General features: G+C 45.5%; 1 protein-coding gene across 2 annotated transcripts in view; it reads left to right on the top strand.

Annotated features, from left to right (window-relative positions):
- The window catches only part of CTC1 (CST telomere replication complex component 1), a 101,996-nt gene that overhangs the window by 42,279 nt on the left and 41,150 nt on the right, over nt 1–18,567 (top strand). For both annotated transcript variants that reach the window (XM_077470612.1, XM_077470613.1), the window contains 5 exons: nt 3,617–3,769; nt 5,661–5,769; nt 7,104–7,185; nt 15,772–16,069; nt 17,606–17,695. In XM_077470612.1, the coding sequence (XP_077326738.1) occupies nt 3,617–3,769; nt 5,661–5,769; nt 7,104–7,185; nt 15,772–16,069; nt 17,606–17,695 (732 nt within the window). The remainder of the gene's footprint in view (nt 1–3,616; nt 3,770–5,660; nt 5,770–7,103; nt 7,186–15,771; nt 16,070–17,605; nt 17,696–18,567) is intronic.

Genomic DNA, 18,567 nt, shown 5'->3' with positions numbered 1-18,567 from the left:
CGGGCATATGTGCGTAAAATTTCAAAAGTTGGGATTCCTGTGAATCCTGCAGCTCAGCCTGGTAGGCGGTATCCTGGTCTTTTCTTTATTGGAAAACTTTAGTTAAAAATTTTAATATTTTTAAGTAGGAAGGCTTTTAATTGCAGAAGAGACTTAATTTGGGGGAGGATTTAGTAAAACTGGCGAGTGCAAGGTTTTATTGTCAAAGCTTAAAGGGGTTGTAAACCCTTGCCGTTTTTCACCTTAATGCATTGTATGTATTAAGGTGAAAAACTTTTTTTAAAGCAGCGCCCCCCTTATACTTACCTGAGCCCCAAAATTTGCGTGAAGGGAATGAGCACACCACCTCCGGCCGGTGTCTCGTGTCCTGATTGGATAGATTGATAGCAGCACAGCCATTGGTTCCCACTGCTGTCAATCAAAACAAATGACTCGGGCACCAGGGGATGGGGCCGAGTCTGGCATTCGTATCTGTGGATGCAAATGCTGGACTTGGGAGCCGCCCGCAAAGTAAAACCCCCCCGGGAAAGCGCTTCTCCCAGGGGGGTTATCTGAGCTGCCGAAGGACCCCAGAAGAGCAGGTTCGGGGCCACTCTGCAAAACGAGCTGCACAGTGGAGGTAAGTATAAAGTCTTTGTTATTTAAAAAAAAAAAAAAAAAACCCTTTAATTGAACAAGCTGAAGTTAGAAGCTGATTGGTTACAATATATGGATGCACCAGGCTCTGATTGCTCCAGTTTTAGTAAATTTCCTCAGGAGAGGGGGGGGGGAGGTTGAGCCCCCCCAATAAAAAGAAGGCATAAGGAGCACATAGTGTGTCATGGCAGTGCCCTCTGCCCCCCTTCACATCACCCCCCACAGTATTATCCTCTGCCCCCCACCCCCAATAGCAGTGTCCTCTGTCCCTCTTCACATCAACCCACCCTACAGTAGTGTTCCGTACCCCTCTGGCCCCCTCCCTCAAAACACACATACAGTAGTGCTCTTTGCATAACCCCCCCCCCCCCCCGCCCCGACCTCAACAGTAGTGTCCTCTGTCCCCCCAGTGGTGTTCATTGGCCTCCATGGCAGCAGGGTGTAGGTAGCACTCTCCTACCTTGGGGGTGTACAGCAGAGTGGAGAGCGGCAGGCAGCACAGTATTGGACGAAGGGGCAAGTGGGAGCTGGTCGAGTTGGTGACCACCCGGCGTCCAAGCAACCAATTACCTGTGGGTTAACTTGAAAGGTCCAATCATTTCTGTGCTGCCTCCCACTGTCCACTCCGCTGTTAAGATGAGAGCAGCAGAGGATAGGGGGGATGATCAGCAAAGCAGTGTTTGCGATCTACCCATCGGCTGCCTACAGCTATACGCTGAGCTGTGCGGGAGTTGTCATCCCAGCCTAGCCAATCAGATCCCACACCTAGAAAAAAACCAGAAAGATGCCAAGTGAGGGAGCTCGCTGCAGCAGAGGGGAGTATAGTTCCCCTTTTAAGCGCTCTTCTCCTCCTGCTGGTTTATATTGAGAAGTGCCCTTGGGGACTATTCTGGATGTCCTCTGATGTTATTTCCAAGAAACCCATTTATACCTTCCCATTGGCATTGGCTTGAGCATAGACCTCACTCTGTTACTCAGGTGGGACTCTGATAGGTGACCCTAATGTCAGGGGGGACCCTGAGAGGGGACCCTTATGTAAGGAGGGACTCTGATAGGGACCCTAATGTAAGGGAGGACTCTGATGGGGTCCTTGATGTAAAGGGGGACTCTGATGTATAGAGGAACTTTGATGGGGGCCCTGATGGGAATTTTTTTGGCTCATGACTATTTGTAAAATATACAATGCTGCTCTTGTACTGAAAAGCTTGGGTGCCCCTGCCTTAACGTATAAAGCAAATGTGGGTTGTAAACTAGTTTCAATATTTTAAGGTTCCCACATCCCTGAAGAATTCGCTATCACAATACTATTATATAAACAAGACTTTAGTGGTATCAGGTGATCACACTTCAGCATACAGTTGGGGTAAAAATATTCCCCATTGCTGTTTCAGTATTGCATTATGTTGCAATTGACATATTGATGCTAATATACAGTACAAGTGGTGAGGGCATTTGATTTCTCAACAGACCTTGCATCCACTTCCTCAGGAGTAAAAAGGAGGTATTGATTGGAAGCAATATAGACATCGAAATAAAATACAGGCAACAATGATCCCTGTACAGCAAGAAGCAGGAGCCAGATGTGAGCTTGCTGGACTGAAGGAGCTGAAGCAGGCAGGATTAGAAGAGTGCAGGGTCAGACAAGCCGGGTTGGTAATTGACATAAATGTCAGGCAGAAGAGTAGTCGGGTCACAGGCCAATGTCGGCAAGGGTGAGGCAGATTAGATCAGCAATGGGAGGCAAAAGCAGAATCCAAGAACAAAGCCGAGGCCAAGGCAGCTAGCAGGCAAATGTAGTCAGGAGCAAGCAGGGTCAGGATCAGAACTCCGGCACAGGAACCTGGGATAAACACACAGAACGCTGTTGACCAAACAGCCAATGCTGCAGCCTTGTTTAAATAGCCGTTTGGTGCCAGTATTGGTGATGGCCATGTGCTTGTGCGCATTCGCACCTATGCCCACGTCCATGCACCTCTGCTCGGCCAGTTGCCTCCCTGCGCATACGTATGCGCCCAGAAACTTCATCTGTGCTATGGGTAAGCCTTCCCTGACACTGTTTGATTACAATCTCCTCTCCCAATGTTTATTTTCATAGCTAGCTGTAATCTGTCACCAGTCATAGTGTGTCGGGGTGTGCTGGGGAACAGGGCCGGGGCAAGAGGAGAGCAGGAGGGAAGGCTGCCCCAGTTGCACCATAAAGCAAACAATTGGTCGGGCATTGCACACTCCATACCAACCATGGCCAGCCGGAGCAGGGGGCAGAGAATGGGCGCAGGGCAGTACACCCATTTTACAGCTCTCATGAGCAGCTGGGGGGGGGGGGGGGCAGTTCCGCATCCTCATCCTGGGAGTTGGACAACTTGTCCCGGTACTGCTGGTGAATGCAGGGTGGCCCCTTTAAGGGCCTGCATTCATCTGGTAACTTAAAGGGTCTACAACAACTGGGACAGGACTAAATAACTGTATACTGTATAGCTAGGGAGAATATTTTCAACACTCCTCTGGCTTCTTGTCCTTCCGGAGGAATGGGTTAAGCTGTCATTTTTTGGGGCTTTGTTTAGTTTTAAAAAAAACTGGAGGAAGAGGTTTCTAAAACTTCTAAAAATGGGAAATATTTCGCAATCTAACGCAAATTACCTGGGAGCCTGGAAACCGGTGCTCTGGCCCAGATTCCTGTGAATTGTAGGAATTCTCATCTAATACAATAAAGTCGGCTACTCAGTAACATCCATAATTCTTTATTGGCTACATGGCAGGATACACCAGTAACACGCTAACGCATTTCAGCCGAAGCCTTACTCATGCATACTATGTGTAAGACTTTGGACGAAACGTGTTAGCTTGTTACTGCTGTATTATGCCATGTAGCCAAAAAAGAATTGTTGCAATGGATGTTAGAGTTGCAGGCTTTATTGTTTCAGGAAGACCTTCTTTGTTGAAAGATATATACTAATTTCCCTTTTTTGGATCTTGTTTTCAGTACTCCCGCCTGCCTCCGCCCTGGTGTCTCCCGCCGCTCTCTCACTTCTCATCTTTAGCCTGTAAGTCTCAGTATCTGCAGAGGAAGGAGTCCAATCGCAGCCTTGACTGGTGTCATTACTCTCTGCCATCAGAGGACCTCTCTCCTCCTCATGTGAGTACCTGTCTTTTTTTAAAGTGTTACTCCACTTTCATGCAAAAAAAAAACAATATAACGTATACAATAGTTACACAAGCTATATTGTAATTGAATGTTATTACAAATTATCTTTCCTTTTCAAGTAGCAGCCGCTGACATTTTCTGTAACGTTGCAGCTCACCGGTTTTCCTAAAAGTCTGCACAAAGATGTATGCCAGATTTTAGGCATTCTCTGCAACAAAAATGTCATTTTTAGTGAGCTACTGCAAAAGGGTAATCACGTCATGTGCATTAGAAGCTTCAGCAAGTCCAACATCATCTAGCTCCTTCCTCCCTAGCCTGACTGTCTCTGGCCCACCCCTTTCATTCATTGAAGTTCAGTTCTTTCAATCATGGAGGCTCAGCGTCATACGTGAGTGTTACCCAGGTCGGTCTGCATGCAAATACAACCTGCCTAGGAACGCCCATTATTCCAGACTGACATCAAGGCATTTTTGGCGTTTGCATAGCCCCTTCCAAAAGCCAATCTACTACTTGCATCATGACTGAGGGCTCTGGAGAGGAGTACTGAGGCAGAGTACTGTGATGTTTCCAGGAAGCAGTGTACAGCCCTCTGTCAGCCCCTCCACTCAACCATGATTTATCTGCATTGAGTAAAGGACACATGGACCCAGTATGGTATTTGTGTTTGGGAGTCAAATTATAAGTAGATTGACATTTTTTTTTGGGGGGGGGGGGGATGGGGGGTGGGGGGTTTAAGTAAAGTTAAGGGTTAGGACCTCTGTCAGGTTTTATTTATTTTTCTCTAGGGAAGAGATGTAAAGTCTAAAATGTTCAGTTGTCACTGAGCGGAAGTAGAAAGGAAATCTTCCAATGGAGACACTTGTTCCGACAACCTCTTTCTAAGAGGGGATTTCCCCGACTTTGGAGGGATCACCTCTCACTTCTGTTTGTGTTTATTCTTGTGATATACACAACTCTGCCAGCTAGAAAAGTTACTCTGATGGTTCCTGGTTTACCATTACTCCTTCCTGGGTCATCTAGTTACTCCTTGGACAGAGATGATGGTGCTGACTCGCTGTCCAATGAGGAGACTGGGTTTGTCAATTTAGCTTTCTAGTAACACCCCTCCTCCTCCAGATAATGATTTGTGTAATTAGGAACTGCGGGTGTCACCTGTCTGTTTGGCACATGTGGAATGTGTGCCTAAAATATAAAAGATGCCAGTTGACTGAGACTAGGAGCAAAATCTTGTTTTGCTTCTCATCCATTCATTTTAATGACATCTCTTAACACCATATTTCTTTTTCTCTCTCTCTTTTTTTTTTTTTTTCTTTCTTTCTCTCTTTCTTTCTCTCTTTCTCTCTTTCTTTCTTTCTTTCTTTCTTTCTTTCTTTCTTTCTTTCTTTCTTTCTTTCTTTCTGTTTCTCTCTTTCTTTCTCCCTCTCCCTCTCCCTCTCTCTCTCTCTCTCTCTCTCTCTCTCTCTCTCTCTCTCTCTCTCTCTCTCTCTCTCTCCCTCTCTCTCTCCCTCTCCCTCTCCCTCTCCCTCTCCCTCTCCCTCTCCCTCTCCCTCTCCCTCTCCCTCTCCCTCTCCCTCTCCCTCTCCCTCTCCCTCTCCCTCTCCCTCTCCCTCTCCCTCTCTCTCTCTCTCTCTCTCTCTCTCTCTCTCTCTTTCTCTTTCTTTCTATTTTTATTTTTCTCCCTATTCCTCACTTTTTTTTCTCTCTATCGCTTTCCTTTTCTATTTATCGCTTTCTTTTTCTCTCTATTTCTCACTTACTTTCTTTCTTTCTCTCGCGCTCTCTCTCTCTCTTTTCTTTCTCTTTCTCATGTCTTTCTCTTTTTTTTTCTCTTTTCTTTCTTTCTCTTTTTTTTTCTCTTTCTTTTGCTCTATCCAACTCCTAGGTCCTGCTTGGTGTTCTTCATGCTTCATCCTCAGGATTCCTCCAGTTAAGGGATCAGTCCTCTTCCCTCACCTGCCTGCTTCTGCCAAACTCTCCCATTGCTTGGATAGGTAAATCCATGAAAATGTATTTCTAAAGCATTACCTTACACAGTGTTGTAACAATAACAATGCTGTCAATTAGAATGGCATTGTTTGCAGGATAGGTACAAGGGAAGGGCATAGTCTGTTAAGGTGTTGTGTTCTTGTCTTCATGCTTGCTGCATTATTGCAGTTAAAATACAACTAAAGTCTCCAGTATGAGATTCTAAAGAAGTGCCAAATCCAGTTATAATGTGAAGAACAAGTCTCAGAAGGCAAACCTAAAACTTCTTTACCTTCAATGACTGAGCCAAATCCTCCATTTGTGTCTCTCACGTCCCCCCTCCCAGACACTGCCGCTCACAATGGGGAGGGGGTTCTGTAACAGAGGCAGTGCTGTCAACCCAGCAGTGGGCAGGACAAGGAGTGGCCAGTGCTGATTGACAAGTTACAGGAAGTGACAGGGCTAATACCCCCGCCCCCTACAACTTCTTTTTATACCACTGTAGTAGAAGCAAGCACCGCCTACATGAGAGCGACAATTCTGCTCTGAATTTAGGAGCAGAGCAGCATCATTGCCACCCCATCACAGGAAGCTGCATTAGGTGGACCACACTGGCAGGATCAACAGGTATTTTTAGGGGCTAAGAGAAAACTGTAAGTGCAGATGGACCTATAACTGCTACAGCACAAATGTATTAATGCAAGGCTATATTTCTACTTTAGAAAGGGTAAAATGTAAAGCCATATGTCATGATTTCAGCACCTTATAAAACTATTTTCCTTTAGCTGGTGATCATCATAAAACGAGGTGACTGTAGTATGGGTTGTACACATGGGCTCACAGACACATCAAGGCACCAATTTGAGTGTTGACTCAACATGGCCTAAAATATATCCAAGGTAATAACTGTGCTGAAGTTCACTTACCTTGTGGCATTTGCAGATACCTGCATTAGTCCTCAGGTAGATCTCTGTGGATCTCCCAGGCTTTACAAAGGGCATTGGCTTCTACCCAAGTCTAGATTAAGCTTCGCCCCCTGTAATCAAAATACCATAGCCCCATTGCCCACTGAAGTTCTGGCAATTGACATTTGAATGAGAGAGTTGGGCCTGAGCCCCTCGTCATTTAGAACTCCAGTGGCCATTAGAGGCAAGGTATTTAAAACTTGAACTTAGATTTATGGTGTAAGCATACATCTGGTCAGTAGAGGAGGAAAAGCAATTATGGATGGATTCCATGGTCCGCTTATGTCTCCATCAGTTTCAGCAGGGTTTGCACACATACCTAGCTGTAATTATACCATGCATGGGTGCTTCTTATCCCAGTCTGGCCCTGATCTCTGGTTTACTCTGTGTCTCAGGGTGTGTCCTTGAGGTGCGTCGGTATCAGCTGGTGGTGGAAACTCTGCAATGCAAAGAAAACGACATAGAGCAACGTAACAGGTACGTTTTCATAGGATGGTTGCCCAGCAGGGGGGCCATGATAAAAGGCCACTCCAACTCTAGTGATAAATAAAGATCTAGAGGAATCAGGAACTCCTTCCTCCTGCTGGTAAAGCCTCTAGTGATAACTAAAGATCTATGATCTATAAAAAAAAATTTTAAAAATTCTATATAAAAAAAGTATCTGATTCTAAATAAAAAAAAAAAAGGGAGAGAAATGTCTTGTTAAAGTGGTTGTAAACCCTTACAACACACTTTGACCTACAGGTAAGCCCAGATTAAGGCTCACCTGTAGGTCCAAGAAATATCTCCTAAACCTATACGGTTTAGGGGATATTTGCCCGAAGACAGGCACCGCTGTCTACGGCGCATGCGCAGGCGCACTGAGCACGGCATTGTCAACTACGACGATGCCGCGCGTCTCGGCTCCCGTGCGCATGCGTGGGAGTGACGTCATCACGGCTTCGTCGAAAGACAGCGGCGGAGCAGTGAGACCCACCGAGAAGATGGATGCGCTGGACTACAGGGGACAGCGGTGACATCGCTGGCTCCTGTGTCAGGTAAGTGACACATAATGGACTACTATGCGATGCATAGTAGTCCATTATGCTTTGCCTTTGCAGGGAATGAAAGAGGAAGTAAACCCATCAGGGTTTACTTCCTCTTGAAGGGGTAACATTTTTTTTCCAAAACATAAATAAATAAAAAGATCTATATAAAGGAATCAGAACCTTCTTCCTCCTTCTGGTGATAACTAAAGATCTATATTGAGGAATCAGGACCTCCTTCCTCCTGCTGGTGATTCCTCTTGCAATAAATATATATCTATATAGCGGAATCAGGAAACCCTTCCTGCTGCTGGTGACCCCTCTGGTGATAACTAAAGATCTATATAGAAGAATTAGGACCTTCTTCCACCTGCTGGTGATCCTTCTAGTTATATAAAGATATATATGGAGGAATTGAGACCTCCTTCCTCCTGCTGATGATCCCTCTAGTGATGCATCCCAGAATTCTGTTTGCTCTTTTTACAATAATCTGAAATTCGTACCTGTAGTAGTATTTGCATGGACATTACCTCCTAAGAAGGCTCCGGCAGCAGATGTGTGGCGTATTTGTAGTTGAAATACCAATGGTCCCTCAACAGCCACAAACGCTCAGACTGAATGAGTGTCCCTGCTGGTATCTTTTTTACTTGCATATATTACTCTTGTTTTAGGTTTCAAAAGGTTTTCAAAGACATGAGAGGGTCGTATGATCCCAGCTGAAAGGGAGAGTTGCTGACTGGGCAGCTATGCCAAAATTCAGTCTTCCATTGTCTTTCAGCTAAAATAATAAGATCAAATTCCTGGACATAATACCTAACTAGTCAACATGGAAGCCGGTTGCTGTTTGAAGCCCTGGTATTTTGTATAAAAGGAATGATGAGGTGGTTGCTCTAATGATTCATTACAGCGGGGGTCCTGCTGTGATGATCTGTGAAACGTAGAAAGAATTTCCCAGCTGATAACACATAAAGACTTGTTTGCGTTGTGTGTTATTTATTATCTGAGTCAGTCGTGAAACAGCATGTACAACTGTGGGCGTATGAGAATCCTCTTCATTAGTGTTGTGTAAATGTTACACAGTTCATTAGAAGTATTTATACAGAGCAGCAACAAGTGGGATAAGTCAGCTTGCCTGCTGTGTGGCTAATTGCAACCACACAGCATCTGTGCCAAGGCAGAAAGTCCACAAAGTTTACTTCCAAGTCCCTGTTCACACTATCGGACCTATAGGCAGTGGCTTTGCTAGGCGGGTGCGGGCCGCAACCGGGTGACACCCACCAGAGGGGTGACACCCGTGGGTAGTGGCACCGCCAACACCGCCTGCTGCACTGTGTCCCACGCCGCGGCTGTGTCCCTCAGCGGAGCAGAACGAAGCCGCCTCCCCCTCCTCTCTGTTTACATCCATAGAGGAGGAGGAGCCCAAGTTCGAGGGACACACACCGCTGTGTGGGTATGATTATCTGCTGTTCTGAGGTCTGTAAGGGGGTGTGTCTGTACTGCTGGGGGTTTCTGCACTGGGGGGTGTCTGCACTGGGGGGTGTCTGTACTGCTGGGGGGTCTGCACTGGGGTGTCTGCACGCAGGTCTGCATGGAGAGGGGTGTTTGCACTGGGGGGTGCCTGCACGGGGGTCTGCACTGGGGGGGTGTCTGTACTGCTGGGGGGTCTGCCCTGTGGAATCTGCACGGAGGGGGGTGTGTGCATGGGGGTCTGCATGGAAGGGGTGTCTGTATTGCTGGGGGTCTGCACTGAGGGGGGTGTCTGTAGTGAGGGGGGGGGGTCTGCACTGAGGGGGGTGTCTGTACTGAAGGGTGTCTGTACTGAGGTGGGGGGGTCTGCACCAAGATGGGGGTGTCTGTACTGATAGAGGGGTCTGCACTGAAGGGGTGCCTGTACTGAGGGAGGGGGGTCTATATTGATGGAGGGTGGTCTGTATTGAGGGAGGGGGGTCTATACTGTGGGAGGAGGGTCTGTAGTTAGTGGAGGGAGGTCTGTACTGAGGGGGGACTATAGTTGTTTTTTTTTTTCGCACCGGGTGACACCAACCCTAGTGACGCCACTGCCTATAGGGTCGGCCTGTCCAATTTTCAGGCAGACCCGATCAGGCCACCCATTATTCTTTATGGAGCAGCGGATGTCAGCGGACATGAGTCCGCTAACACCCGCCATCATCTGATCTGATCATGTCCACTAAAAACAGACGGATGGGGATTGGATCCCGGGGATCAGATCGGATGACAGTCAAATGGAAACAGACAGGCAGTCCATCCAACTGCCCCATAGAGATGGAGCAGACACAGACCTGTCATCTGCCTGATCAGCAGGGATCCGCGGAGAGATCCCCCGCTGAACAGGGGGATGCGCGGAGAGATCCCCCGCTGAACAGGGGGATGCGCGGAGAGATCCCCCGCTGAACAGGGGGATGCGCGGAGAGATCCCCGCTGAACAGGGGGATGCGCGGAGAGATCCCCCCGCTGAACAGGGGGATGCGCGGAGAGATCCCCCGCTGAACAGGGGGATCCACATGATGGCTTCTGCTCTGTCTGAAAGGGGCCTAATAGATTTGAATAGATTTTAATTGTTTTGTTTTAAGTTATATATTTTTAAACTGACGCTTTATTACATACTGTATGTATGTGACAAAGGATTCCAAAAGCAATATGGCTTAGCTAAAGAGACAGCATAACTATAGTGTTTTTTTTTTTTTTTATATTCAGAAAATGCTAACTTTACTATAACCTCAGATGGAGCCAACGCAAAGCAAGGGGCATAGAAAGGGTGTTTCCACAGAGGGGTTGAAGGAGTCTCAAGGAAGACATTTGAAAAAGAACCTAAAGCATGAACTGCTGGCTCAAAAGGAGAATGGAGATTATTAAAGAGAATCTGTTGGCAAACCATAATAAAAAAATCTAAGATACCCTGTATTGAAGACAATGGGGTTTATTTACTAATGCTGGCTCGCTTATGCACAGAAACCAATCCGCTTCCAGGTTTTATTGCCAAACCTTAAGACCGCTTTCACACTGGGGTGCTTTTCAGGCGTTTTAGCACTAAAAATAGAACCTGTAAAGCGTCTGAAAAGCACCTTTCATGCCTCCCCAGTGTGAAAGCCCAAGTGCTTTCACACGGGGGCGGTGCGCTTGCAGAACGAGAGAAAAGTCCTGCAAGCAGCATTTTTGGTGTGGTGCGCCCCTGCCATTGAAAGGAATGGGCAGTGCTGCCGAAGGGTGGGTCAGCTTCCCGAATCCTAAGCTGTGTAACGTCCTTGGTCTTTCTGCTTGGTGTATTGTCAAATTCCAACTTCCAAGGCAAGTTTATGCAGTAAAACTTTGGATTTAATGGTAACTTAGTTTGAGAGTGTTTTGCAAGACAAACAAAATTTTTTAATACATTTTGAATTGATAAATGAGCGATGTCTTGATATACAAGTAGCGTCATGTCACAACAGATTATAAAAGAGAAGAGAGGCGCCTCTAAGTGTAGCAATATGGTTACATTTAATGAAGGTACAACATTTAGCAACTCACAGTGCCAGTCAGAGACCAGCACTGCTGGAGCTGAGGGATTCTCCTAGCTGCCAGTGGAAGAACTCCTCCAGTGAGAGTGCGGGGGAAGTGAAGGGAAAGGATAGACAGATTCTGGATGGTAGAGGACTCAATTCTTAGATGGAGAAAGGGCAATCTGTGACAAAGTCCTGAAGCGCCGAACTGTATGCTGTCTACCGGGTGCTCGGGTTTGGCACATCACGGCTCTGGTGGATAGATTACTGGGAGGGGCTGGGGAAGACCCGGCTGTCATGGTGCACGTTGGCACCAATGACAAAGTCAGAGGAAGATAGAGTGTCCTAAAGAACTATTTTAGGGACTTAGGAGCTAAATTAAGGAAAAGGACCTCCAATGTAGTATTCTCAGGAATACTACCGGTACCTCAAGCCACACCAGAAAGGCAGAGGGAGATTAGGGAAGTAAATGAGTGGCTGAGGAGCTTATGTAGTAAGGAGGGGTTTGAGTTCCTGGAGAACTGGGCCGACTTCTCAGTCGGTCACCAGTTCTATAGAAAGGATGGACTGCCCCTAAATGAGGAGGGTGTAGATCTGCTGGGAGTAAAAATGGCCAAAAAGTTAGAGGGGTTTTTAAACTAGGCGACGGGGGTGAGGGTCCAGAGGTAGAAATAGCCAACGTGGAACATATTCCAGAGGGTAGTATTGGGGCATTAATGGTAGGTTGACTAAAGCACGTAAACCCAAGGTAAGTATAGTAACAATTCCTATTTGCAATCTCGGAACACCCAATAAGAGGATAGTATGCGACCGGTCTAAACTATGTGGCATGTTCACCAATGCCAGGAGCCTGGCGGACAAGATGGGTGAACTAGAGATACTGTTGAACGGGAGGATTTCATTTTTGTGGGAATTTCAGAGACCTGGTTCAACAGCTCTCACGATTGGCTGGCAAACATTCAAGGTTATTCCCTTAAACGCAGGGTTAGAGAGGGTAAAAAAGGGGGAGGGGTGTGCCTATATATCAAGAATAATGTACAAGTGAATGTGAGAGATTACATCAATAAGGGGGCTAGGGAGGAGGTGGAATCCTTATGGGTAGAGATCCAAAGGGATGAAGCTTAGGAAAAAAATAATGCTGTGAGTATGCTATAGGCCCCCTAACCTGAGGGAGGATGGGGAGATGGATCTCCTATCACAATTTGTATTAGCAGCAAAGATGGGAAGTGTTATCATAATTGGGGATTTTAATTGTCCAAACATAGACTGTGCGGAGGGAACCACGCATTTGTCTAAAGCGTCAGTTCCTAAAGTCTTGCAGGACAATTTCATGGGTCAGATGGTATACGCACCAACTAGAAACAGCGTTACTAGATCTACTCATTACCAACAATACAGACCTCAGATGTGGACATACGGGGCAATTTAGGAAACGGCAATCACAGGTTAAAGTGGTTGTAAACCCTTACAAACCACTTTGACCTACAGGTAAGCCTAGATTAAGGCTTACCTGTAGTTCCAAGAAATATCTCCTAAACCTATACGGTTTAGGAGATATTTGCCCGAAGATGGGCACTGCTGCCTACGGCGCATGTTCCGTAGACAGCGGCGCGCAGGCGCACTGAGCGTGGCATCCTCGATAACGAAGATGCCGCGTAATGCCGTGCCTCTCGGCTCCCGTGCGCATGCGCGGGAATGACGTCATCGCGGCTTCGCCAAATGACAGCGGCGGAGCTGCGAGACCCACCGAGAAGATGGATGCGGCGGACTACAGGGGACAGCGGTGACTTCGCTGGCTCCTGTGTCAGGTAAGTGACACATAATGGGCTACTATGCAATGCATAGTAGTCCATTATGCTTTGCCTTTGCAGGGAATGAAAGAGGAAGTAAACTCATCAGGGTTTACTTCCTCTTTAATTGGCTTCAGTATAAATCACACAAATAGGAAACATAAGGAAACAAAGACACTGAGTTTCAAAAGAGCCAACTTTCATAAACTACAAACCTTGCTAGAAGATATAAATTGGGATAAAATCTTAGGAACAAAGAATATGGAGGAGAGATGGGTATGCTTTAAGAGCATATTAAATAAGGGCATTAGCCAGTGCATCCCAATAAAGTTTAAAAGAGTGAACAAAAGTCCTGGATGGCTTAACTCCAATGTAAAAATGCATATAAAAGCAAAGGAGAAGGCCTTAAAAAAATACAAGGCTGAGAGATCATCATCAGCATTCAGACTTTACAAAGAATGCAACAAGAAATGTAAGGGTGCAATTAGGGCGGCTAAAAAGGAGAGCAAAAACAAATCCCTCAAAATTCTTGAAGTATGTAAACAGTAAAAAAAAGGCATGACAGACCATATTGGCCCCATAAAGAATGAGGAAGGACATCTGGTTACAAAAGGATGGGGAGATGGCGAAGGTATTGATTTATTCTTCTCCTGAGTTCGAATCGGGGGGGGGGGGGCTTCAGTAACCAAAACTGCATCCTCCTGACACATCGCAGGAAGCACCCTTATGGCTAACAGAGGACAGATTTAAAATTAGACTTGGGAAACTTAACATTAATTAATTTTTTATTGCGCTGATTTATCTTCTATACAAGCAGTACGGGAGGAAGTATTCTGGCACACTCAATTGCACCACAAACCAGTTCAAAACCAGGCAAATGAGTCTTCTCTGCAATCACGTATTTGCATAGACATGACGCTTCCTATAGTGCACTGTGTCCGGCGCCCAAACACAGTGCACATAAAGGACCTTTTTAATTTTTAAAATGTTTTAAAGGGCCCTTTTTTCTTGTGACTAGGGCGGCAGCCCCATGCTCCCCCCATTGATGGTCCGCCACTGATTAAACTCCCTTCCGCGGAAAGGTTTTATCCCTATTGTGGGGTCACCAGTGCAGTATTTGTAAATTTAAATCATATCCCCTGTCAAGCATCTCTTCTACAGAGAGAATAAGTTCAGTGCTTGTAACCTTTCCTCTTAACTAATATCCTCCAGATCCTTTATTAGCTTTGTCGTCCTTCTTTGTACTCACTTCATTTCCAGTACATCCTTCCTGAGGACTGGTCCCTAGAACTGGACAGCATACTCCAGGTACGGCCGGACCAGAGTCTCGTAGAGCGGGAGAATTATCATTTTATCTCTGGAGTTGATCCCCTTTTTGATGCATGCCAATATTCTGTTTGCTTTGTTAGCAGCAGCTTGCCACTGCATGCCATTGCTGAACCTATCATCTACTAGGACAACCAGGTTCTTTTCCATCCTAGATTCCCCCAGAAGTTCTCCCCTCAGTGTATAGATTGCATTCCTATTTTTGCCACCCAAATGCAATATTTTTTTTTTTTTTTACATTGAACCTCATTTGCCATGTAGTTGCCCAACCCATTAATTTGTTCAGATCTTTTTGCAAGGTTTCCACATCCTGCGGAGAAGTTATTGCCCTGCTTAGCTTAGTATCGTCCGCAAATACAGAGATTGAGCTGTTTATCCCATCCTCCAGGTCATTTATGAACAAATTAAACAGGATTGGTCCCATCATAGAACCCTGGGGGACCCCACTACCCACCTCTGACCATTCCGAGTACTCTCCATTTATCACCACCCTCTGAACTCGCCCATGTAGCCAGTTTTCAATCCATGTACTCACCCTATGTCCATGCCAACGGATCTTATTTTGTACAGTAAACGTTTATGGGGAACTGTGTCAAATGCTTTTGCAAAATCCAGATACACCACATCTATGGGCCTTCTTTTATCTAGCTGGCAACTCACCTCCTCAAAGAAGGTTAGTAGATTGGTTTGGCAAGAACGATTCTTCATGAATCCATGCTGATTACTGCTAATGATACCGTTCTCATTACTAAAATCTTGTATATAGTCCCTTATCATTCCCTCCAAGAGTTTACATACTATTGATGTTAGGCTGAATGGTCTGTAATTACCAGGGATGTATTTTGGGACCTTTTTAAATATTGGTGCTACATTGGTTTTTCTCCAATCACCTGGTACCATTCCAGTCAGTAGACTGTCAGTAAAAATTTGGAACAATGGTCTGGCAATTACTTGACTGAGTTCCCTAAGTACCCTCGAGTGCAAGCCATCTAGTCCCGGTGATTTATTAATGTTAAGTTTCCCAAATCTAACCACTAAATGGTGTGATTTGAAACTTACACTGTTGTCTTTCTTCTGAATGGTGCAAGGGGGGTGTAATGTACTGCTGGTGGGGCTGGAATTAAAGTGAAGGAGTGAGGAGGCCTTCCAAGAAGAATGGACTGCACCATGTGTTGACCTTCTTAGAAGGCCTCCTCCTTCCTTCTTTTTCATATGCGTTTTTTTGGTCGCATGGACTGTGCCATGTAGTCAATGCTGCATGGTGAAAGGTTGAATCGTTATTTTACATTTATTAATCAGGTTAGTTTATACTAACAAAGCGGTAGATCTGGCATCCCAACATTTTTTCACTCATGTGGAGAGAACAGGTTCACCTTAACGAAGACTAACTGGCCCATCTCTGTGTCTCTCTGTCTTTTCACTCAGGACCTATGCTGTGTTTCTTGCTGAAGACGTGACCATTCTTCACTCACCGCAAAGCTGTCTCACTTGCTCAGTCCCCAGACCTGCCGGGCCATCGCCCAGTAAGGTGCGGCGGGTTGATAATTCCTGGGCAAGGCGTCTCCTGTTGATCGAGAGCATTGAGGGTATGCTGGCTAAGCCGGGCCATGGAAAGGGGCTTCAGTTTCAGGCTAAAGCTTCATGGGGGAATGTGCAAGAATGGGCCTGCAGGGGACAAGATGGAGGACAAAGTACAAAAGTTGGAGACAAGCCACCTAGCAAGGTAAGGTACACACAGGATTGTGTACAGGGATTATAATAAAAAACGGACATGAAATCTGAGTAACAGGAGAGATCAGACTACACACCAATCAGAATGACTTTGAGGAGGGTCGCACCTTCCTTTTCTCCCCTTCCCAGGAAGAAGATTAGTCAATTTTATATGAGCTGCCAAAAAGTATGCTGCTTTCTAATTAAAAAGCATAAATAGGATTATCATTTATTTTATTTTTTTACAAAAAAAGAAAAAAACATATACAGTATAAACATCAATTTATATTAAAAAATAAATTAGATGTGTGCGTGTGTGTATGTATGTATATATATATATATATATATATATATATATATATATATATATATATATATATATATATATATATATATATATACATACACACAGTTGTGCTCATAAGTTTACATACCCTGGCAGAATTTATGATTTCTTGGCCATTTTTCAGAGAATATGAATGATAAACACAAAAACTTTTCTTTCACTCATGGTTAGTGATTGGCTGAAGCCATTTACTATCAATCAACTGTTGATTAATAATAAATCCACATTAATGTTAATTAAAGTTACCCTTTGATTCTAGTAACCTGGCAGCTAGCATTTTTTAGCCAAATAAAAATCGAATTTCTATTTTGTAAGCAGGCTAATGTTGGCTTACTCTGCACAGAGCTTGAGATAATATTTCAGCCATCCCCGGCACATCTCAGGTTAAGTGCAATGAGCCTTTTATATTTGGACTTATACTGGTTATATCTCTACAGGAGTGCTGACAATGCAATTATTTTCTTACTGGAACTGATCTTGTTATCATAGGCAGGCCCTGCCACCTTAATAAAGTGAAGTTCCACCCAAAAGGGGAAGCTCTGCTTGTCAAATCCCCCCCGCTGCCAGGTTTAACACCTTTTGGGGGGAGGAGCGGGTACCAGCTGTTGACAATTTGCCGAGGAAGTTCAGCACCCCCTCCTTCACCCGCAGCCGACCCATTGACAAGAGCAGTGCGGTTTGCACATGCACAGTAGGAAGCTGGTTGTTTTCACTGCCGGTTTCCCTTAGTCAAGAGGGCAGCAGCACCCTATAGCCAATTAAAAAATCTGCTTGGGTGAGGACACCGCTGGATTCCTGGACAAGTAAGTGTCATTATATTAAAAGTCATCAGCTACAGTATTTGTAGCTTCTGACTTTTTTCTGAAGGAGCCTGAAGCTCCGCTTTAGGTCAGAAAAAGTTACTACAGTGGCCAATCTCAGCATTTGCAGGATGTAAGCAAGTAAAAATAACGTCTTCTAAAATCTGTTCATAGCATGTAATTGACAAAGATTTAAAAAGGTTCATCTTTCATTTATCATTATTTCTGAACATATGTTGTCATTTTCATATAACGTGTAACTGTTTTTACTACACAGTTACAGATTGTAATATTTACACCTTGTTCTTCCTTTTAGTTAGAATACCTTAAACATTGTCTTTATTAAGAAGTATTGCAATAATACTAATATAACCATCCGGTAATGTCTTTCTCTCATCTGCAGGTTCTGCTGCTCTTCTCTTCCTCCTCTGTACGATGGTTTCCTTTACTCCGGTCCAACACACAATATCAGATTATTGCCAGCAGACAAACGGTAAGAAAGACTGGTGATGGTTACCAAAAAAGGGCCACATCTAATCTGTATCATCTTGCAGGAGGAGGACTGACACATAGCTCCCTTCTGTCTGTATCACCCTGCAGGAGGAGGACAGACTCATAGCTCCCTTCTGTCTGTATCACCCTGCAGGAGGAGGACAGACTCATAGCTCCCTTCTGTCTGTATCACCCTGCAGGAGGAGGACAGTCTCAGCCCCTTCTGTCTGTATCACCCTGCAGGAGGAGGACAGACTCATAGCCCTCTTCTGTCTGTATCACCCTGCAGGAGGAGGACAGACTCATAGCCCCCTTCTGTCTGTATCACCCTGCAGGAGGAGGACAGACTCATAGCTCCCTTCTGTCTGTATCACCCTGCAGGAGGAGGACAGACTCATAGCCCCCTTCTGTCTGTATCACCCTGTAGGAGGAGGACAGACTCATAGCCCTCTTCTGTCTGTATCACCCTGCAGGAGGAGGACAGACTCATAGCTCCCTTCTGTCTGTATCACCCTGCAGGAGGAGGGCAGGCTCATAGCCCCCTTCTGTCTGTGTGTATTATCCTGCAGGAGGAGGACAGACTCATAGCTCCCTTCTGTCTGTATCACCCTGCAGGAGGAGGACAGACTCATAGCCCCTTCTGTCTGTATCACCCTGCAGGAGGAGGACAGACTCATAGATCCCTTCTGTCTATCACCCTGCAGGAGGAGGACAGACTCATAGCCCCTTCTGTCTGTATCACCCTGCAGGAGGAGGACAGACTCATAGCCCCCTTCTGTCTATCACCCTGCAGGAGGAGGACAGACTCATAGCCCCCTTCTGTCTGTATCACCCTGCAGGAGGAGGACAGACTCATAGCCCCTTCTGTCTGTA

Source organism: Lithobates pipiens, unplaced genomic scaffold (genome assembly GCF_037356315.1).
Source record: "Lithobates pipiens isolate NorthernLeopardFrog02 unplaced genomic scaffold, aLitPip1_a1.2 Scaffold_8, whole genome shotgun sequence".
Classification (NCBI taxonomy): domain Eukaryota; kingdom Metazoa; phylum Chordata; class Amphibia; order Anura; family Ranidae; genus Lithobates; species Lithobates pipiens.
This window is presented reverse-complemented; position numbering and strand designations above follow the sequence as displayed.